Genomic DNA, 23,373 nt, shown 5'->3' on the forward strand with positions numbered 1-23,373 from the left:
TTGGCTTAGGATTACTGCGGCTGTCCAACGTATTGCATGGATATATTTTGCAAACCATGAATTGGCTTAAAAATGGGACTGCATCTTCAGTGCTTCCTTCTGTCACATGGACAGACTGGACAGTAGGTATTTCCCCATTCAGACACACACATACATCCTTGCAAACACTGTTTCCGGTCTGTCTGGAACAAGTTTCCATCATAATTACAGCAGTTTACAGTGCTCTGATGGAATAAGCGCCCTTCTCCTTGGAGCTGCAATGTTGGAGACCTTACATTTGATCCAGGTTCTGTCTCACCTCCGGTCCCCGTCACTGCCTTCCTTTTCCTTCTGATTTTACCATCATTGCTGTGAAGAAGGACCACGGCTGGCTGAGATGACAAAGGGAGCGTCTCTTTTCTCAGACACCTGTCCCTGACTCAATTTCCTTCCCCTTCATGCTCCCTACCATAGCCTGGGTTTCCTCTGTCACAGCTCCACTTGGGGAATGAGTGATGGTCCCCTTTCGCCACCCCCCACCCCCGTCCTGGGTGTTCCAGGGAACAGGCTGAATACACAAGAAGAAGGACTGATGGGCCCTGAGCCAGGCTGCTTGGATCTGCTCACCTTTGGGGTTGGGTTCCTGAACCTGCCTTTCTTCTCTTCCCACAGGTTGACTCTCAGGTATGGCCACCACTGTGCCTGCGTCCCACCCCAAGATGCATCTCTGCTGCCATCTCAGTGGTGTTAAGCCTCTTCCAACACCAGTGGCCTCGCTGTTTGGTGGCTGCCAATCCAGTCTTGTAATGTCCTGTAATAGATGCAAGCTTAGGACCTCCAAACAGGCCAGTGGTGCAGGAAGTATTTCAACTGTCCTGGCCTAAACATTGGGTTCCTTAGGCTGCTCTCTGGTTTCATGTTGCAGAGAGGCTGCAACCATGAAACCATCCTCAAGCATTTGGTCCCTGAGAGATAAGACTGATGCCACCAGTTCCTTTTAAGTTGAGAGGCAGGGTTAATGGGGGTACCTCAGGGAATCTTTAGCCTCCTGTATTCTTCTTTTTTTTGTTTTGTTTTGCTTTTTTAGGGCCACACCCAAGGCATATGGAGGTTCCCAGGCTGGGGATCAAATTGGAGCTGTAGCCACTGGCCTACACCACAGCCACAGTAATGCTAGATCCAAGCCGCATCTGTGACCTACACCACAGCTCATGGTGACACCAGATCCTTAATGCACTGAGCGAGGCCAGGGATCAAACCTGCATCCTCATGGATACTAGTCAGATTCGTTTCTGCTGTGCCACGATGGGAACTCCTAGCCTCCTGCACTCTTTGTTAGCCACCACAACCAGGACACATGTGATGCAAGGGCAACTTCAAGGCACATCGTCCAGCATTTCTTAAAACTCCATTGCCACCCCCTCACCCCAAGAGTGGATATTCTAGCTTGGCATTGATGAGAGTGACCCAAAATACAGGTAAGGATGGAGAAGGAAAGATGGAGTTTGGGAAATATAACCTCACAGGCATGCAAACCCCTTAAACAGATGTGAGCTCTGCAGTGCTGTTGTTGCCAAGGGCAAGGCGCCTGTGCCCAGGACGGAGGATGGGGAGGGGAGCAGGATGGAGCCACAGCCAATGGGTGGTGACTGCAGCCAGCTGGCAGGTCCAGGGAGGCTCCTCCAGCCCTTCCCCAACAGGGAGCCAGAGGCTGGGACAGGGGGTCTCCAAGCAGAGGTTACTCGGAAGCCTAGGCAGAAAGCAGACAGCAAGGATGCCTGTCCATCACAATGTGGCCCAGCCACAGAGCTGGATTCAGGATCATACTCCAGTCTTCATCACCCCAGTCATAGAATGAGAACTTCAGGAAGGGCTTCAAGGGAAGCATTCAGGTGCAAGGAGCAGGTCAGGCTTCTAGTTCCCAGAACTGGAGAACGAGGTGAGGACTTGATCCAGGAAAAGGCATGAGCCCCAGCCTGAGAAGTACTGGGTGAGGTCTTGTGATTGCAGCTCGAAGACCCCCCACACACACACACCTGTGTACACACCGCCTCCCCAAGTGCACATGCATGTGTACACACACACATCTCTGTGCACACGACCTCCACGTGCACATGCATGTATACACACACACACACACACACACACACGCCTCTGTGCATACCGCCTCCCCACGTGCACATGCATGTGTGCATATACATACACCCAGAGCCACAGAACAGAACTGACTCTTGGGAGGAGAACCGATCTCATCATTGCTTTTGCCAGAAAGGCCCAAGCCAGTCAAATTCCAAACCCACTGGGGCTGCTGTGAACGTCAGCAGAATTACTTTGGAGGCTCCGCACTGCCCCCTGCTGCCCACCAGCGACGGTGGCCTCATCTCCGTAGCCCAGCCCTGTTCCCATGCCCTGAAAAGAACGTCTCCCTGTTTTCCCCCAAGGCAGAGCTCACAAGCAGTCATTTCACGCTGCGTAACCATTCTAAATGGAATCCCCATCTCAACTGTATTGGAGAAAATTTATTTAGTAAGGGGTTTTTATTATGTAATATGTATGTGACATCCGGTAATAGGAACTGCATTATATTTATTGTTTTATCTCTAAGAAAATATTGAAATAAAAGGAAAATGATCAGGGACTATTATTCTACAATGAGAAGGCATTTCAGGGCTCAGCTGGAAGACGAAATGGAGTGAGAGGACTCCAGCCCCGCAAAGTTACAGGGGCCAAAGAGTGCTCTGCAGAAGGGTCAGGAGAGAAGGTTGCTTTACGGCCTCTGCAAGTAATTCAGTATTGGAAAAATCTCACTAGTTTTCATGGGAGTCGTCTTTATATATAAGCAGAGAGATAAACCCGGAAGCCCGGGATGCTGTAAGATTTAACGAGGTAAAACCGTGTGTCATATTTCTCCGCATTCACTGCATTGTTAGTGTCTAGAGTAAATAATAGTCTCAACACTATTGCATTTTGAGACTTCAGGTAAGCGCTGTCTCCCTCTTCAGGGCCTCTGTTTTGTTGGATGGAGAAGGGTCTGGGGGTGGGTCTGAGGACTGGGGCCCCTGCGCACACAGGGGCTTCCTTACCCCTCACTCTCACGTCTCCCCCCAGTTCCAGCTCTTCGGAGAGAGGTTGCCGTCCACCTTTTTTTCCACGTTCAGAATTGCCGAGAAGGGCATCGTTTCTGAAACCACACGCAACCTTACCGAGTGCTTCAGCCTGAGCCCTGGGACCTACGTGGTGGTCGTCTCCCCAGACAGAGAAGCAGTTGAGTTCCTGCTCCGCATCTTCCTGAAGATGCCAGACAGTGACAGGTACAGAACTTCTGGGATTCTACATGTTTTATTGATTTAATTTTATAAGAACACATTGCATCATTCTGTGTAGCAAAGCACTGTGTCAGCTGAGATGGATCCCTCCCCCTAGTCTCCAGGAGCTCAAATAAGGGGGCCAAGGAGAGAGTCTGTGGACCAGTAAGTAGCCACAGACAGGACGAGGCCATTGCTCGGTGGAAATGCAGGGTCACGTGGGACAGCAGAGCTGAGGTTTCCACCTCTGGTAGGACGGACCGAGGAAGGCTTCTAGAGGGAAGTGGCTTGTAAGCCAGTCCTTGATGGAAAATGTTTCCAATGTTTCCAAGGGGACGGCAATGCAGGCTGGAAAAAAAGCATATGGGCAGAAGCTGGGAGGTGGGTGAGCGCAGGGCTTGTTGAAGAATAAGTGATGTTGGCCATATGCACAGGAAGGTGGTACATGGCATGCAGGGCCCTTGTTTGAAACGTGGCCAGAATGGGGCAGGGGGACGTCAGGAAGATAGTAAAAGATGGGCCTGCATGAGAGTCTGATGGTGGAGGGTCTTCACTGCCAAGTCAGTGGTCAAGAAGGGGATCAGAAATCCCAGACCATGCTGGGTGCCGCGTCCCTTCTTGGCCCTAAGCAGACATTGCAATCATGATGGTCTTTACAGCTGGGCATGGATGAGGGCTTCTCAGTCCAGCATGCCAGATGGTCACTGTGCCACCAGTCTGAGCTGGAACATACGACAAAGCTTGTTTGCCATCCTGGCAACAGGGGTTACTAGATGAGTCTATCTGGTTGTGAAAGAAACAAGTTACTAAATGATGGGAAGACCAGATGATGTCCACCCAGAAGACTGGACACAAGGCAGTGATGCTTATCTGTCTGCTGACCGCCAGGCTGCCCACTTCACATCCTGCTCTGCTGAGGGCTCTCCACTCCTGTCCTTGGCAGAAATGTCCAATGCCACCACCGGGGTACCCTCCCTATGTAAACACAAGCCTCCTTTGAATAGTGGGCTGGCCATCCTTGTCACACTGTCCCCTGATTTTCTAGGAACCAGGACAGCAATCTCAACCTCAGACCGCTGAAGGTAGGTGTGCGGTACAGCAAGGCTTGGTTGGCCAACTTCTTTGGGTCCCATCCCATCTCCAAGAGCTTTTCTATGTCCTTCCTTCTTGCCTCACCACTGACCAATGAAAACAGAGACAACATGCTATCACTTGTATGTGGAATCTGAAAAAAAAAAAATACAAATGAATTTATTTGCAGAACAGAAGCAGACTCATAGAGTTTGAGAAACATGTAGTTACTGAAGGGGACAGGTTGGGGGGAGGGATGGACTGGGGGTTTGGGATGGAAATGTTGCAAAATTAGGTCATGATGATGGTTGCACAACTCTATAATAAATTCGTTGAATTAAAAAAAAAAAAAGAGAGAGACACCATCATGGGCTGGTGGTAGCTCAAAGGGACAAGACCAGGCTGGACCCAACCATCTTCCTTTCACAAACTTCTATTTTCCCATTCCCCAAAAAGATTATATCTGAATGCTAGATGGAGCTGCTGTCACAGATGCAGGTAGGAGGTTTGTGGGCCCTCCTCGCGGGTGAGGACCCGAGATAGAAGACAGGAGCCCTCCTTCCCCAGAAATGTGATGTTGGCTCCTCTCCCTTAGATCCAGGCAAGTCTTCCAGAAAATGACACCCCACAGAGCATGTTCTACAGATACGCTCAGCAGGTACAGTACTTGGAGGGGCTCCACACAGGACAGGTGATGGAGGGGCCAGAGGGAGACAAACCTCTCTCAGGTCCTCGTCAGGATACAGAGAGGAACGTGACGTCATGGGTGGTTGTGTCGGCCTCTCTGCCTGGATGTCTCCAGAACGGATCTGGAGAGAAGGGGCGCCCCCTCTGGGTGACATCTGGAATGGAGCGTAGAGTTTGGAAAGGAAGGGGCTAATTACAAGGGTTGAGCTTTTTAAATCTTTAAACAAGCAATTGGCCATCGCTCCTGAAATCTTTCCTTCTCCAGCTCTGCCACCTCCCACCAACCCTGGCATCCTTCCCCTGGGATGCTGGCCAGCTTCAGAAAACAGCAACTGAAAGTTCCCATTTGGCTCAGCAGTTAACGAATCTGACTAGCATCCATGAGGACACAGCTTCGATCCCTGGCCTCGCTCAGTGGGTTAAGGATCTGGCATTGACGTGGGCTGCGGTGTAGGTTGCAGACGTGACTCGGATCTGGCATTGTGTGGCTGTGGTATAGGCCAGCAGCCATAGCTCCAATTAGACCCCCTAGCCTGGGAACCTCCATATACCGCGAGTGCGGCCCTAAAAACCAAAAAAAAAAAAAAAAAAAGAAAGAAAACACCAACAGCCTTCTTTCTGTCAAGCCACCTATGTCAGAGGGGCTTTTCCTAATAGTTTAATAAACCTTCGTAAAGAACTCCCTGACTTGTCAGGATAAAAACAACTGCCAAGGACTCTGCACCTTGGGCTTTTTACCATTAGTGGTTATGTTGGTGTGGGAAGCAGGACATGGTACAGCTGATCGTGTGTGCTGTGCCTCAGGCAGGCAGGGGCCAAGGACAGAAAGAGGCCAGGCATTCAGAAGGCTAATAGGGCCGTGGCAGCAGGAGGCAGCCCCAAGGGAAGTTAGTTATTCAGCCTGGGCCCAGAGATTAAACGCAAGGAGAAATGGGAGTTCCTGTCATGGTGCAGTTGATTAAGAATCTGACTGCAATGGCTTGGGTCACTGCGGAGTCACAGGTTCAATTCCTAGCCCAGTGCAGTGCATTAAAAGATCTGGCATGGCCACAACTCTGGCTCGGATTCAATCCCTGACCCAGGGACTCCATATACTGCAGGTGTGGCCATTAAAAAAATAAAACACACAAACGACAACAATAAAAAAAAGGAGGAATAAGGGTACATGTTGCAGAGAGCAGGTCCGTATGAAACGCCTTGAAAGCAACTCCCGCCCAGGACTCAGGCCCATAAGTGGGCTGGATCAGAAGGCACTCCACCTGATGCAAAACCTGCCTGGTGAATGTCCCCCCTTGGTGGACTCCTGAGGGCAGGGGTGACATCGTATGCGCCCCTTGTCCGCAGGCTGTATGCAAGAAGCGGCTGCATGTAGGTCAGCTCTGCTTCTCTGTAAAATTGTCCTGGAAGCTGCTGCCCATAAAGCTGCTCAGCGTCCCCAGCAGAAAAGGGAACTTGGCTAACGCCTCCAGAAGTTCAGGCCAGGAAAAGTTTCTCTCCCTACAACCTCAGTTGCATCCTGTTTTTTATTTTTTTTTATCCGAGGAAAACCGTGATGTCACTCTTTCTGCTTCTGTGGCCAGGAAGACTGATGCTATGTTATATGCTCAGTTAGAGCAGCTTCTCTTAGCTTGGATTCCTGGTGTTTTTAATCTCCCCCGTGCGTGCACATGCACACACATGCGCGCGTGCGCACACACACACACACACACACACACACACACTGCAGTCATGTTTTCTGGAAGCAGATGGGAAACACACCTGCGGGGCTGAATTGACCCTTCAACGATACTTCTCCTGAGGGGCTCCCAAGTGCCAGGTTCGGTGGGGAGGAAGCAAACACTGCTTTCAGCCCAGTCATGAATGAAGAGAGAAATGCAAGGGGACCAGCACCAGGTATCGAATGGCAGGAGTAATCAGCACTGCAGATGTTCAGGGAGGGAGTTATCACCCTGGCCTGGAGCAATCGGGAAAGGCAATTCCGGACAAGGGTTCGATGGGCACGTGGTGGGTGGGAACTAAGCGCTCAGAAATCCCAGGGCTTTTATGGTCAGGCAGGGGTCCCCTCAGCTCCTGGGCACCCACGTGACTCCTGCACCCCTTCCTCGTTTGAATCAGGGACGGTTCTTGGACGCTACCCAGCTTCAGGGTCTCCTCAACCAGGAATTCCTGAAAGGTAAGGACCTGCTCGCCCCAACCCCCTCCCCACGGCTACGCTGGCCCAGTGTCACCCTCCCTGACTTTTTGATCCTTCCTGCTTTCCCCCCTCAGGATCTCCAGGGGACACATTCTCTTTGGATGAGTGCCGGAGCATCGTGGCTCTGATGGATGTATCCTTTGGAGACATTCCCTTCCCCTCCCCCAACTCTAAGAGCATCTGCTCTGCGGGCTTCCCTAGGCGTCTAAGGGCTCACCAAAGAGCCCAGGCTTCTGGGATTCTGTATCAACTCTCGAACTCTCCAGAGCAATCACAGCAATAATAGCCATTCTTACCCTCTATCAGGCATCAAACATTGTAGTGGTGTGTGTATATATACATATTTTTTTTTCCCTTGTAATTCTTACACTAACCCCTATGATAGAAGAAGTCTTAGTCCATGATACAGTGGGAAAAAAACAGGTGTTCAGAGAGGTTTAGTCATTCACCCAGGTCACACAGCTAGTCGGAACTTGTGCCTGGATGTGAAATTGGAGTTTTCAGCCTCCGAGGTCTATGTTCTAATGTTGTCTTTTACTGCCTCCTCGTAGCACCAATGGGAGCTGTTTTCCTTCCACCCCTCTCCTCACCACTGGAGGAGTTCTTGCTATTTAAATTCCTTGCTCAACAAGCTTCTAGTTCAATAAAGATAACAGCCACCAACTCTTGTAGAAAACTCCTCCATCTGCTAGGCAGTTACACCCCATTATTATTATTCTGCTGCATTTGCAGATGCAACTAGGCTGGGGCAGTGCAGTGACTTGGCCACGTTCTGTGCCACAAGTGGCAGAGCTGGGACACAAGCTCGGGCCTCCTGACTCCCATCCCGACTTCCACTCTCTGATGGGCCATTTCTCCCCTGCCGCTCCATCTCCACGTGGGCGTGACCCCCAGCTGCTGCCTTGCAGCTCTCCCCTTGGGGGTGTGTGCTGTCTCCTTGGAGTGACCCAGATCCCCCAGCTCTTTCACTCTTAACAAGGCTTGAGTGGGGATGTGAAGCCAGCCACTGTCGAACAAGAGGCCTTCTTGATGAAATCATCAATCAGGCCCTGTCTCTGCTGGCTATGCTGCGGAATCACTCAGAGACACGGCTCATCCCTGCAGGTGAATCAGAATGGCCCTCGGCACCCCCACAGCCTGGGGCGGGTTACCCTGGGGAGGGGCATGTCTGCCAGACCCCCGCACAGCAGACAGGGCTTTTCTCCCCTTCCTCCTGCTCACCTGCTAGCTCCCCTCCAGTGCCTCAGAGACCAGAGGTTTTTCATTGGTTCTCAGTTAAGCCCATCGTATGGAGTGACCAGGGCTGGCTTCAACGCACAGAATGCAGTCCATCCACCGGCGAACACCCAGCGATGCTTGCACTCACCTCTGTGGCCTCAGGAGTTACAGTGACCTCCACCCCTGCTCCCCCTGCCAGGGGCCCCACTGCCACTGGGGAAGCTATGTTTGAGGCTCTCTCTCCACCCCTGGGTGCAAGCGATGTTGACTCTCTTTCTCAGGGCTTCTTTTTGCCAATGCCCATTTTCCCCTGTAAAGTAAATATAAGCCAGATCCCTTTCAGAAGCTGGCACATGGCCAAATCCAGATGATGCTGGACTGACCACGTTGCTGGTTGATGGATGGAGCTGCTCCTTCCTGTAGCCCCTCTGCTCACTGCACGCAGGACTCCTTGACTCTTAGCTCCCCACCAGCTGGAGGTGAACGGGCGGCTTAACGAACAGGAGTTTTCAAGGCTGTGGCACCGTCTTGTCCATTGCCAGGTACCAGGATGTTCTTTTGACTAGCACGCTCCTTCCGTCGGGCTTAGCACATCTTTTACTGGGTGCCTGATCCTGCACCAGGGCTGAGGGCTGTAAAAGAGGAAGCTTACCCCCACCCTCGAGGAGTGCCCCCTGTTTTGCACAGGGAGGCAGGCCTGGACCACTAGAAGGCACAAGGCAATGCCCAGCCCAGGGGTAGGCTGAGGCCCCCTCTAGGAAGCTGGAGGAGAAGCGGGTCCCGGGGGGCCTGGAACTAAAACTGCCAGCTAGCCCTGCCCTCTTCCTTTCTCCCCCAGGGCCCTTCAATCTCCCCATTCCCTTCTCTGCAGTCTGCCAAGAGAGGCGCCAGCATCACTGATGTGGGCTTCGGCCTCGGTGTAACCTCACCATTGTTCTCAGGACAAAGTCAAAACTCATCAGATCTTATACAAGATCCTCTGAGTTGGGACCCTGCTTCGGGGGCCAGAGAAGCCCTGTCACCCATCCCACTACTCATTCAGACCCCAGTGATGAGACTCTGAGCCTGGCCCCCAAATCTCCTTCCCTGCGAGGCCTCCCCTGGGCGCCTTGCCCCCTCCCCAGACCCAGTTAGTCTCCCCATCTCCTCCTAACACTTGAACCCCCCACAATAAAATAAAAACACTCAATGTATGTTTACATGTGATGTATATCACCTAATCCCTGATGGGGTCATTGGGTTTCTCGATGGCCCCTGCAATGGCTGACCGTCCTCCCATTAGGTTGCAGGGTCCTCCAGGGCAGGGATCCCTCACATTCACCCTTTTCCCCAGTGCCTTCCTTAGTGTCCAGCACACAGCAGGTGTGCAGAAATGCGGAACAAGTGACCCAACGAATGGGTGACTGAATGAGTGAGTCCATACGAATGGAGAGCTCACCAGGTCTCTGTACTCATCGAAAGCCACACGAGGCCAGAAAAAGATCTCAGGCTCCTCCTTCACCATAATTGTCTCCCATGATCGCCTTCAGCTGCACACTTACGTGGCGGTATTTTGCTTTGCAGCCTCTCCTGTGCGGCAGCTGAGCGGCAGCCAAAATTAGGAGCCCTGAGTTCAGTCCTATGGGGCTTGCCTGCTTAATCCAAGGCAAATCACTTGCCTGCCTGAGCTTGTGGGTCCTCACCTGGAAAATAGGAGGGGTGTTCCTGCGGTGGCACAGCAGAAACAAATCTGACTAGTATATAAGGATGCGGTTTGATCCCTGGCCTGGCTCAGTGGGTTAAGGATCCGGTGTTGCCGTGAGCTGTGGTGTAGATCGCAGATATGGCTCAGATCCTGTGTTGCTGTGGCCAGCAGCTGTCGCTCCAATATGACCCCTCGCCTAGGAACCCCCATATGCCATGGGCGCGACCCTAAAAAGCAAAAAAAGAAAAAAGAAAAAGAAAAGAGGGAGATGCTGAGAGTGGGTGAGAATTAGGGAGCATTCTGGGCAAATGGAGAGCCGCCCTGGACAGAATAGAGGTGTTAGGGTGACTCCACTGCGGCCTCGCCTGGTGCCAGATGCCGTCCTCACCCACCTTTGAGTTGCCCACAGAGCACCCACCACCCCCAGCACTTTACAGAGATGTGCTCCTGCACTCCTTGCAGCAGTGGGTCCTGCAGTTGGCCCTGTGCAGAGGGGGAGACTGAGGCCTAGAAAGATTAGCTCTGGAGGTCAAGCCAGGAATTGCACTCAGCAATTTGGCTGTGAAGGCTGAGCTGTTAACTCTGGTTCTAGGCAAACCTTAGGGAGCTCACCACCTCCCTGGGAAGCAAGCAGCAAGCTGCCCTGGGCAGCAGGAGCCCAGTCTGAGGCGTGAGGAAGAGGAAGGAGGGCAGGTTAGGAGGGGGAAGATGTGGGTCTGGGAGAGGGACCCCTGCCCCAAAACTGGTGGCCAGGCAGGGGCTTTATCAAGTGGAGCCCACCCCGCCTTCCCCACCCTCAGCTGTGCGCCTGGGGCCCACTTGTGCTTTAGTGAAGCAACCCTCTGGGGACGAGAATGAGATTTTTCCAGGACTTCCCTCCACCTGGGACCTCCTCCTCCAGGTGGGCACTGGGACTCACACAGACTTTTGCTTCCTCTCCCACATCAGAGTGTTTTCTGGAACGCCCGGAAGAACTCCGGAGTTTTCCTGAGCTCAGATTTGCAGAAGGCCATACAGGACACAGGTAAATCAGGGGCCCCTCTGAGCCGTGATGACTGGGGGTAGCGATGTAGGGGGTGTCTTCATCCCTCGCATGGTATCGGCAAGGCTGGCAGAGGTACCGGGCAGGCGGGAGGGAGCAGAGCGCAGGTGCTACGCCCTCCCTGGTTTCCACCTGCCTCTGGGGGCCTCCCAGGCCCAGCCTCAGACACCCTCCTCCCCTGCCTCACTTCCCGCCTGCCCGTCAATTCTCCCGATTGCCTTTTCTCCCCAGCATAGCTCTACGTGTGCAGAAATAACCCCACGTAGCTGATACCCTGCCAGAAATCGAGCTTGCCTTGAAGGGGCTTCCCTCACTGCATCTGGGCCGTCAGGGTTAAATACCTTCACAGAGGGTCTGGGGCTAAGTGAAGTCCGATGGTGTCTACCTGCTTCAAGGAGGCCAGAGCTTTCAGTCCTGGGATAAGGCCAGTGACAGCAGAGGGCAGTGCAGAAATGCTCTGTACCTAGTTGAGCAAAACCTTCCACTCACGTCATCTCATTTGATTGTCTCAACAGCTCTCAAGCTGGGAAGGGCAGAAATCCGTGGGGACGCTGTAGCAGTGGGGTTCATGGTTAAGTGAGGACATGATTAAATTGGGAAGTTGCTCTCTTCCTTAGTGAAAGGTGAAATAGGCTTCCTGCAGGTTCCCGCTGGAAGAGCAGCCTCTGTAGGTCTCCCTACTGGGCTCTGGGCCTGGAAAGCGGGTAGAAACATGAGCTGCTGCCCCCACCCCGCCCCCACCCCCACTTTGGCCTCTATATCCTCCCTTTAATTCTGCACAGCAGAGGGCTATGGTTCTCAAACTTGAGCTCCTCGCATCAGACCCCCTGAGGGCTTGTTAAAGCTCAGACAGGTGAGCCTCACCCCCCACCCCCGGCCCCAGCAAAGTTTGTGATTCAGGACTTGACTTGGGTGGGGCTCAAGAATTTGTATTTCTGACAGGTTCCCCAGGAGGCCAAAGCTCCTGATCTGGGGGTCACACTTGGAGAGCCGCTGAATAGCTGCTAGTCAAAGATGAAATCTTGAAAGGTGGCCTCACTAATGACTCCAGAATAATAAAAGGGAGAAAGAGAATAGTTACAATTCTGCTGAAAAACATGCAGGGGTCAGGCCGGTAACTGAAAGGGACAATGGAGCTTGTGTAAAAAATTTTAAAAAGGAGGTGATTTGAGAATGTGCAGGCTGGAGAGGCATGCCCTATCTAAAGGCATTCAAATTCACATTTGATTAACCCTGTAGGAGAAACCAAACATCTCTCTGGCTGTATGGGGCCTGCAGGCCACCAGACTTGTCCCCTTGATGGATGGTTTGGTTTGCAGGGTTGTGCTGGCTCCCCAGGGTGCCCAGACCCCAATAATTTTCAGTCTGCCTTGTCGATTCAGCAGTCGCAGCCTCCTCGGAGCTCCTAACGACGGATCAGGGAACCTCTGCCCTTTCCATCTGTGGTCTGTGCTCTGAGGACCAGCCTTGTCCCTGGATGACCAAGCCAGGGCTGAATCCCTCCTCCAGCATCCACACCTAAGACCCACATGCAGTCCTGGGCCAGTGGAGGAAGGCTGCTGGCCAAGGTCACTGGCAGAGAGAGGCCCCACAGAGGCAGAGCTGGGAGCCAACTTTTCAGGTGTCCTGGCAGCTCCCATCCCCCGTAGGAATTATCAGAGGACTACGAAGAGTCTAGAATGTCTTGAGTAGGGGGCCCAGCAGTCAACAAGCAAGAAGCAATGAGAGAATTATAAATACCCGGAGAAGGAGAGGACTGGCCACCGAGCTGGGCTGAGGAGGGGACGTGATAGAAAGTCACGAGGCCCTGGCACAGGTTTCTCAGACCTGGCCTGGCAGTCCCGGCCTCCTCCCTGCTCACCGGCTCACCCTGTGCCCAGATTTCCTTGCAGGGGTCTCTGTCACCAGCGAGCTTCTGGATCTCATGAGCCTCCGTTACAGCGACAGCACCGGCAGGGTCAGCTTCCCCAGCCTGGTCTGCTTCCTGATACGGCTCGAAGCCATGGCCAGTAAGTGTCACCTGGGAGCCACCCTGGAGGCCTTCACAGTGACCAGAGAACACAGGAGAGGACCAGGAGTGGGCTCAGGCCCCAGGCCTGGGCAAGGCCTCTGTAATGGGTGGGCTGGAGTCCTGCCTAGGAGCCCTTGTCCCAAGGGACAGAGCCAGTGTGATGGTGTAGTTGGCGGGTGTCCCCCCCCTCCCCCCTGCAGCCTTCTCTCCCCAGGACATCCCCCCCCAACGCCAGTCCCAGATCACTCACCACCCTCCTCGGCACCTTTTTCTGGTTAAATCACCGTGGCCCCTCTCCAAACTCTGTTTACGGTTTAAAGCTGCTCCTTAGTCATGCAGCAGATAATTTGGCCTCTGCTAGAAGGACTGCAAGGAGGTGGGGGCAGGTCTCCCCTAAGGCCTCAGAAATCCAACCATGGAGGCCAGAGGTTTTGACACGTTTAGCAGCATGCCCCTTTGTTCTAAATGACATCTCACGTGAAACCCCGAGCCATAATATCCCTCCAAATGGAGCTGCTGTGGTTGAGGTAGGAGCAGGATCTGGCCTCCACTCTCATCCTGGCACCACCCTTGCAACGTGGCACCAACCCCCACAGCTCTGGACCCCACAGCTCTGCGCTACGCATTAGTAAGGTGGAGAGAACAGAGCCCTGGGAGGATAAAAGAGAAGCCAGGGGCATAACCCTTGCTCCAGAGAATTTGCAGGTTGACAAGGAAGGTGCCCCTGAAATACTCTCTCTTTTTTTTTTTTAGTATATGGAGCTTCCCAGGCTAGGGGTTGAATTGGAGGTGCAGCTGGTGGCCTACGTCACAGCCACACAGGATCTGAGCCTCATCTACAACCTACACCACAGCTCACAGCAACGCTGGATCCCTGACTCACTGAGCAAGGCCAGGGATCAAACCTGCATCTTCATGGATACTAGTCAGATGTGTTTCTGCCGAGCCACGATGGGAACTCCCTGAAATACTTCCTATGACAAACCCACACCTCCCCATGGCCAAGTATGGAGGGTACAAAGTGCAAGGAAGCTGGAAGGAGTGGGAGATGGGAGGCAGAGCAGCCAGAGGGCTGTTTCAAGAGATGAGCCCTGAGCTGACCCTTGGGGGTGAGTTGGTCTGGAAGGAGAAGACGGGAGGTTGAGCGCCCTCAGGGGCTTCCTCAGAGAATCCTCACACTGGTTTTACTCTCACGTGGGCCCAGGCCTGTCCTGATTCCTCTCCTCCTCTTTACCCTAGAAGCTTTCCAGAATCTCTCCCAGGATGGAAAAGGACTCTACCTGACAAAAATGGAGGTGAGCTACCTTCCCTCCCAGAGACAGGGCCCAGCCCCAGGCCAGCTCTCCTCATCTGATTCCAGGGGGCCTTTCTCTCCCTGAGCCTATTGATCAGTCTGTGAAAGGCCAGCCAAGCTGCTGGCCCCCTGCCTCCAATTACTGCCTTTATATATTGCTGACTGCCAAGGCTGCTTTAGGATCTTGGCAGACAGATTTTATTTTTTTCCAATAGCTTAATAAAGCAGAGGATTAGGTGGGAGTCATAAATCCAAGAGAGAACTAAGGAACACCTGCGGAGCTCACTGTGCATTAAACTTACTTCCAGTGAGTTTCAGAAAGAGCCTCCTGGCCCAGCCAAGTGGTCAACCCCAGCTGTCCCTCAGGGAACAGTAGAAGAAATGCTATAACAGGGAGACGAGACCTCCTGCTTCAGCTGGAATTAGCTGGAAAAGGTTCACGAGACTAGTCAGAGATCTTTCAAGGGAAGAGGTGACCATTTGCCCTTCCATGTATTAAGCTAACAAGTTTAAAGACTGATTCTAATGACGATGCTTATTTCTCAGTGGATGAACCTGGTGATGTACAACTGAAGCAAGCAGTAGAACAGACCCCAGAGCCCAGGTAAGGCATGGCAACTTTAGAATCATTTCATCCCAGCGACACAATGCGTCTTTCCCTGCACTGCACACATGACTCTCTCCCAGGGGGCAACCCCTCACCCCCCGCAGAGATTACAGAGCCCTTAAACCTGTATGAACTAAGGTTTAGCTGCTTGGCCCATGAGTTTCAAGGCCAATGCTGCAGATTTCGTCCAAGCATGTAGACCAGTAGGCATTCATGAAAGAGCGTCTGGAAGTTATAAGTGAGAGATTTAGAATTCTTATTTCAAATTTGTTTTTACTGAGATACAATCAACATTTAATATTGTATCCATTGTGGGCCTACAAGATAATGATTTGATATATGTCTATATTGTGAAATGATTACCCGATAAGTTTGGTTAAATCTGTCATCTCACATAGTTATAAGTTATTTTCTTTGTGATAAGAACTTTTATAACTGACTCTTTTAGCAACTTTCAAATATACAACAGTATTGCTAACTATAGGCACCCTGCTGTATGTTATAGCCCCAAAACTTAAGTATCTCATAACTGGAAGTTTGCACCTTTTGACCGCCTTCCACTCATTTTCACCAACTCCCTCACTCCCTACCTATGGCTACCCCAACTCTGTTCTCAATAACTACGAGTGCACTTTTTTATTAGATTATTAGATTTTTTTATTAGATTCCGCATGTAAGTGAAATCACGCAGTGTTTGTCTTTCTCTGACGTATTTCACTTAGGATAATGCCTTCGAGTTTCATCCATGTTGTCACAAATGGCAAGACTTTCTTCTTTTTTATGGCTGAATAATAATATTTGGTTATATATGTATACACACACATGAGCGCGTGCACACACGCACACACGTATACCACATTTTCTTTATCCATTCATCCACTGATGGAGACTTATGTCGTTTCCATGTCTTGGCTATTGTAAATAATGCTGCAATGAACATGAGGATGCCTATATCTTTTCAAGTTAGTGTTTTTGTTTTCTTTGGATAAATACCCAGAAGTAGAATTATCGAATCATATTGTAGTTCTATTATTAATGTTTTTCAGTTTAGTGACTGTTTATTAATTGTTCCTATATGGGAGGTACTGTGCTGGATTCCAGGGATACAAAGATAAATAAAATTCACATGGTTTCTGCTTACTACCTAGTGGAAGAGGCAGTCTCATAAATAGGAAACTACATTCTAATATACCGGGTGCGACAAAAGAGGCTTGGGAGCGATATGGACCCTAAGGGGGTGCTTCAGATTGAGTTCAGCTCTGGACCTGGTGATGAGCTTGTGGGACACCCCTGTGGACAGCTGGACATATAGGTCTTCAGGGAAATCAAACGTGGTCCTTGCCCTGGAGCGCCTTGCTGTGAAGTGAAAGAGACAGAGATGTAAACAGTAGATCAGTCACAAAGCTGTGTAGCAAAGGCTAACACAGAGGTTCCCACAAAGATGATGCTATGACTCACTTGGCCTGGAAGTTGTGATGTGTCTCTAGGAGACAGCATAGGAGCTGAGCCTGCAGTGATTCTGAGAGGCCGTCATGTCTTGTGGGCTGTTGACGAGCCCGTCATTCACATGGATACGTTAGATGGCCTGAGTGAGGCTTCAAGGCAGAAAGACATCACCAGCTGGGCAGTCAGTGGGCGATGTGCAGGCAGCTGGTCATGGGAGGCCCTCTTCTGAGGGCAAGACGCACAGCTCACAGTCTTTCTGGACACACGTGAAAGGTGACGTGCTGTGCTCACTCCAGTGGGGTGTGTCCGATGCCCCTCGGGGTTGGTTCAGCTTCCTGTGGAGGGTGGCCGCTCAGAGCCTATTGCTAACTTTTTAACCTCCATACAGTTCTCCACAGTGACTGCACCAATTTACATTCCCACCAGCACTAGACAGTGTTGCCCTTTCTCCGTATCATCCACATTTCTCCTTTTGATAATAGTGATTCTAACAGGTGTGAGACAAAACCTCATTGTGGTTTTGATTTGCATTTCCCTGATGATTAGTGATGCTCGAGCTGCACCCGAGGCATATGGAGGTTCCCAGGCTAGGGGTCTAATCGGAGCTGTAGCCACCGGCCTATGCCAGGGCCACAGCAATACCAAATCCAAGCCGCATCTGCAACCTACATCACAGCTCACGGCAATGCAGGATCCTTAATCCACTGAGCAAAGTGAGGGATTGAACCCACAACCTCATGGTTCCTAGTCGGATTCGTTTCCACTGCACCACAGCGGGAACTCCCGAGCATGTTTTCTTGTACCTGTTGGCTATTTGTATGTCTTCTCTGAAAAAGTGTCTATTCAGATCCTCTGCCCATCTTCTTTTTTTTTTTTTTTTTTTATTTTCCCACTGTACAGCAAGGGGGTCAGGTTATCCTTACATGTATACATTACAATTACAGTTTTTCCCCCACCCTTTCTTCTGTTGCAACATGAGTATCTAGACATAGTTCTCAATGCTATTCAGCAGGATCTCTTTGTAAATCTATTCTAAGTTGTGTCTGATAAGCCCAAGTTCCCGATCCCTCCCACTCCCTCCCCCTCCCATCAGGCAACCACAAGTCTCTTCTCCAAGTCCATGATTTTCTTTTCTGAGGAGATGTTCATTTGTGCTGGATATTAGATTCCAGTTATAAGTGATATCATATGGTATTTGTCTTTGTCTTTCTGGCTCATTTCACTCAGGATGAGATTCTCTAGTTCCATCCATGTTGCTGCAAATGGCATTATGTCATCCTTTTTTATGGCTGAGTAGTATTCCATTGTGTATATATACCACATCTTCCGAATCCAATCATCTGTCGATGGACATTTGGATTGTTTCCATGCCTCTGCCCATTTTCAAATCAGATTGGGTTTTTTCTATTGAGTCATATGAGTTCTTTATCATCTTTATCAGATACTTGATTTTCAGATATTTTTCTCCCACTCAGTAGGTTGCCTTTTTACTTTGTTAATAATTTCCTTTACCTGTGCAGAAGCTTTTTAGTTTGATATAGTCTCACTTGTTTATTTTTGCTTTTGTTGCTTTTGCTTTCGATGTAGAATACCCCCAAAAAAATCTTCGGCAAGACCAATGTCAAGGAGCTTACCCGCTATGTGTTCTTCTAAGAGTTTTATAATTTCAGGTCTTACGTTCAAGTCTTTCATCCATTTTGCATTTGTGTATGGTGTGGAATCGTGGTTCAGTTTAATTCTAAAATTCTTCATTGAAGTTCCAAAAGGGAAAGGCAAGCACTGATTACAGGGGAGGCTAATATGCAGAGCAATAGAAACCGTCAGACCTCGGGAAGATAAGAGTTGGGTTGAGCTCAGATCCACCACCTCCACTCATGCCTGGCTCATGCCTTGCTTTGAAGAATCCAAGTCAGGAGGATGAAGTTCTGCCTCTAACTGCGCAAACCCACTTTCATCTGTAACCATCTCGTGATGCTAAAGGGACTATTTCTCTGAGGATGTTCTAATCTCATTACCTCTCACTTTCACAGGTGCCTGATGGAATGAATTCTTTCCCCTCTCTTCTGGAGTCTTCCAATTCCCATTGACACACATTTATCTTTTAAATTTCTGCCATCTCATAGTTCCTTCCAACTCCATCTCTCTCCTCCCTTTACAGCTAAACTTCATCTAAGACCTAACTGTCTGCATGTCCTCACTTCCTGCTTTCTCTTCAAACTCGGATTTCTCAGATGTCATCTTTCTCCCTGTCTTTTGCATTGGCCCCCTATCTGATTTTCCCATATCCACCCATGTTCCTTAAATTGATTTCATACAAAGTACACTTTAAAAATTTCAAATCCAGGAGTTTCTGTCACAGCGCAGTGGAAACGAATCCAACTAGGAACCATGAGGTTATGGGTTCGATCCCTGGCCTTGCTCAGTGGGTTAAGGATCCGGCATTGCCATGAGCTCTGTTGTGGGTCACAGACATGGCTCAGATCTGGCATTGCTGTGACTGTGGTGTAGGCCAGCAGCTGTAGCTCTGATTAGACCCCCTAGCCTGGGATGCAGCCCTAAAAAGCAAAAAAAAAAAAAAAAAAAAAAAAAAATCAAATCCAACCATTGTACTCCCCAGGTTAAAACCCTTCAATGCCTTGCTGTTGATACCCAGGAAAAGTCTAAAGTCATGAACAGGATCTGCATGATCGGCCCCTGTCCACCTGTCCTACGACACCTTGGGTCCCTCCCCCTTCCTGACCTCTACTCCCACCCCACCACCATTACCTTTATTTCCTTCCATGTTCTGTTCTTTTTCCAACCTCATCCTTCGTCCTTACTGTCTGCTCAGCTCTGGGTTAGTTACCTAATTTTTGATCCTTCAGGTCTTGGCCCTAGTTTCCCATATTACTTATCCATGTAAACCACTTCCCCAGTCAGGGCATTCAAAACACTTTTTTGTTGCTGTTGCCCACTCCTTCCTTTTTTTAAAGCCCTGTTGAGAAATAATTCACATAGCTTACCTTTTACCCATTTAAAATATACAGTTCAATGGTTTTCAGTATAGTCGCAGAGCTTTGCAACTGTCACCCCAATATAATTTTAGAACATTTTTTATCATCACGAAAAGAAACCCCATGCCCATTAGCAGTCACTTCCTATTTTCGTCCATCCCTCTAGTCCTAGGCAACCACTAATCTACTTTCTGAATCTACAGATTTGCCATTTCTGGACATTTTATATCATTGGAATCATGTAACTACATGGTCTTTTGTGACTGACTTCTTACATGTAGCATAGTATTTTCAAGGTTCATCCAGTTGGTAGCATGTATCAGTACTTCATTCCTTTTTAGTGCCAAGTAATATTCCATTTTGTAGATATACCATCTTTTATTCACCTTTAGTTGATGGACATTTAAGCAGCTTCTACTTTTTGACTATTGTGGATAATCCTGCTGTGAATGTTTGTGTACAAGTTTTTCCATGGATGTATGTTTTCACTGCATTTCATCTGTATACTTAGGAGTAGACTTGCTGGATCATATGGTAACTAGATGTATAACATTTTGAGCATCTGCCAAACTGCTTTCCAAAGCAGCTGCACCATTTTACATTCTTACTAGCAGTGAACGAGAGGTTCAATTTCTCCACATCATTGCCAACACTTTTTTTTTAATTGAAGTATAGTTGATTTACAATATCGTGTTATTTTCAGGTATACAGCATAGTAAGTCAGTATTTTTGAAGATTATATTCCCTTTTAGGTGATTATTCTAAGATAATAGTACCATTCCTTGTGCTGAATAGTGTATCTTTGTTGCTCATCTCTTCTATATATGGTAGTTTGTACCTGTTAATCCCACACTCCTAATTTGTCCCTTCCTACTTCCTCTTCCCTTTGCAAACCAATAAGTTTGTTTTCTATGTCCCTGAGTCTATTTCTGTTTTTCATATGCTTTCATTTGTATTATTTTTTAGATTCCACATATGTGATATATAGAGTATTTGTCTTTCTCTGACATAATTTCATTAAGCATAATATTCTCTAGGTCCATCCACATTGCTGCAAATAGGAATATTTTATTCTTTTTTATGGCTAAGTATGTATTGTATTTTTATGGCTAAGTATATATCACATCTTCTTAAGCCAATCATCTGTTGATGAGTGCTGGGTTGCTCCCACGTCTTGGCTACTGTCAATAGTGCTGCTATGAAAATTGGGGTGCATTATCTTTTTGAATTAGAGAATTTTCATTTTTTCTAGCTATATACCCAGGAGTGGAATTCCTAAAACATATGGAAGGTCTATTTTTATTTTTTTGAGGAACATAAATACTGTTCTGCACAGTATTGGCTGCACCAACTTACATTCTCACCAGCAGTGTACCAGGGTTCCCTTTTCTTCACACTTTCTCCAAGATTTGTTATTTGTAGACTTTTTGATGACAGCTGTTCTGACAGATGTGAAGGGATACCTAACTGGTTTTAATTTGCATTTCTCTAATAATTAGCAATGTTGAGCATCTTTTTATGTGCCTGTAGGCCATCTGTATGTCTTGTTTTGGCAAATGTCTAAGTCTTCTGCCCATTTTTATTGGATTGGGTTTTTTTTTTTACATTGAGTTTATGAGTTGTTTGTATGTTTTGAACAAAGCCCTTGTAGGTTACATCATTTGCAAATATTTTCTCTCTTTCCATAAGTTGTCTTTTCATTGTGTTGATAGTTTTCTTTGCTGTGCAAAAGTGTTTATTTTTGCTTTTATTTCTTTTGCCTTAGGAGACTGATCCAAGAAAATATTGCTATGATTCCTGTCAAAGAGTGTTCTGAGTATGGTCTCTTGTCAGAGTCGTTTATGGTTTCAGGTCTTGCATTTGGTTCTTTAAACCAATTTGAATTTAGTTTTTTTGTATAATGTGAGGGAATGTTTAAATCTCATGATTTTATGTAAGGCTGTCCAGTTTTCCCAACACTACTTATTTTAAGAGTCTGTCTTTTCTTAATTGTATATTCTTGATTCCTCTATCATAGGTTAATTGACTGTAGATAGGCTGGTTTATTTCTGGGCTCTCTATTCTGTTCCATTGATCTGTATGTCTGTTTTTGTGCCAGGACCACAGTTTTGATTACTGTAGCTTTGTAGCATTGTCTAAAGCCTGGAAGGGTTATACCTCCAGCTTTGTTCTTTTTTCCTCAGGATTGCTTTGACAATGTGGGCTTTTTTGTGGTTCTGTATACATTTTAGGATTATGTGTTCTACTTCTGTGAAAAATGTTCTGGGTAGTTTGATAGGGATTGCATTAAATCTGTATATTACTAGCGACCCACCCCCAGATCCTTTGTAAGTCTCAGCCACGTCGTTTGGAAAATGGAAGAACTGGAGAACACCCCATGCCTTTCCAGCCCTGGGAGTCACTGTCTCTCCAGTGAACCCCTTTCTTGTATCAATAAACACAACAGAGGCTGCTGAAAAAAAAAATCTGTACATTACTTTGGGTGGTATGGTCATTTTAATAATAGTAATTCTTACAGTCTAAGAGCACCATTTCTCAGAATCATCTTTAAGTGCCTTCATCTCACCAACACTTTTCATTGTCTTTTTTATTATAGCCATCCTAGAGGGTATGAAGTGATATCTCATTGCGGGGTTTGTTTTTTGTGGGGGGGGGGGTTGCTTTTTTACGGCTGCACATACATGTGGCATCTGGAAGTTCCTAGGCTAGGGGTCAAATTGGAGCTGCAGCTGGCCAGCCACAGCCACAGTCATAGCAACATAGGGTCTGAGCCACATCTGTGACCTAAGCCACAGCTCATGCAATGCCAGATCCTTATCCCACTGAGCAAGGCCAAGGACTGAACCTGCATCTTTACAGATACTTTGGGTTCATAACCCACTGAGCCACAACGGGAACTCCCTCATTGTGCTTTTGATTGTAGATCCCTGATAGCTTGTGCTGTTGAGTATCTCTTTGTTGTTTATTGGCCATTTGTCTGTCTTCTTTGGAGAAATGACTATTCACATCTTTTGTCAGTTTTCTAAATTGGGTTATTTATCATTTTGTTATTGAGTTGTAAGTGTTCTTTATCTATGTATTCTAGTCACAAGACCCTTATCACATATGTGACTTGCAAAATTTTTCTCCCGTTCTGTTAGGTTGTCTTTTAAGTTTCTTGATGATATTATTTTCAGATTTTCTAATTTTGATAAAGTCCAATGGATCTGCTTTTCTTTTGTCACTTACACTTTTGGAATGGTATCTAAGAGATCATTGCATCATCCGAGATCAGGAATATATACTCCTATGTTTTTCTCCTAAGAATTTTGTAGTTTAGTTTTTACATTTAGATCTTTGATCCATTTTATGGTAATTTTTGTATACAGTGGGATATTATTGATCTAAACTCATTCTTTTGCCCAGCACCATTATTTTATTTTTTATTAATGATTTTTATTTTTTCCATTACACTTGGTTTACAGTATTCTGTCAATTTCTACTGAACAGCAAAGTGACACAGTCGCACATATATATATATATATATATATATATATATATATATATATACATTCTTTTTCTCACATTATCCTCCATCATGTTCCATCATAAGTGACTAGATATAGTTCCCTGTGCTATACAGCAGGATCTCATGGCTTATCTACTCCAACTGCAATAGTTTGCATCTATTAACCCCAGTCTCCCAGTCTGTCCCATTCCTTCCCCCTCGCCTTTGGCAACCACAAGTCTGTTCTCCAAGTCCAGGAGTTTGTTTCTTTTCTGTGGAAAGGTTCATTTGTGCCATATATTAGATTCTAGATATAAGTGATATAATATGGTATTTGTCTTTCTCTTCCTGACTG

General features: G+C 48.1%; 1 protein-coding gene across 2 annotated transcripts in view; it reads left to right on the plus strand.

Annotated features, from left to right (window-relative positions):
* CAPN13 (calpain 13) overlaps positions 1–23,373 on the plus strand; it is a 179,741-nt gene that overhangs the window by 151,556 nt on the left and 4,812 nt on the right. Inside the window, exons 13-22 of one of the 2 annotated variants that reach the window (XM_085019693.1) lie at positions 3,088–3,290; positions 4,330–4,366; positions 4,957–5,013; positions 7,158–7,215; positions 7,311–7,369; positions 8,928–8,996; positions 11,087–11,162; positions 13,061–13,189; positions 14,431–14,486; positions 15,032–15,089. In XM_085019693.1, the coding sequence (XP_084875819.1) occupies positions 3,088–3,290; positions 4,330–4,366; positions 4,957–5,013; positions 7,158–7,215; positions 7,311–7,369; positions 8,928–8,996; positions 11,087–11,162; positions 13,061–13,189; positions 14,431–14,486; positions 15,032–15,058 (771 nt within the window). In that variant the 3' untranslated portion in view covers positions 15,059–15,089. Of the gene's footprint in view, positions 1–651; positions 919–3,087; positions 3,291–4,329; positions 4,367–4,956; positions 5,014–7,157; positions 7,216–7,310; positions 7,370–8,927; positions 8,997–11,086; positions 11,163–13,060; positions 13,190–14,430; positions 14,487–15,031; positions 15,090–23,373 lie in introns of those variants that run through there. The other variant, XM_021087661.2, reaches the window with a different exon arrangement.

The sequence above is a fragment of the Sus scrofa genome, chromosome 3 (genome assembly GCF_054392235.1).
Source record: "Sus scrofa isolate SSC_HxYL_T2T_F1_AM1 chromosome 3, Sscrofa_HxYL_maternal_Yorkshire_Landrace_v2.0, whole genome shotgun sequence".
In the NCBI taxonomy this organism is placed as follows: Eukaryota; Metazoa; Chordata; class Mammalia; order Artiodactyla; family Suidae; genus Sus; species Sus scrofa.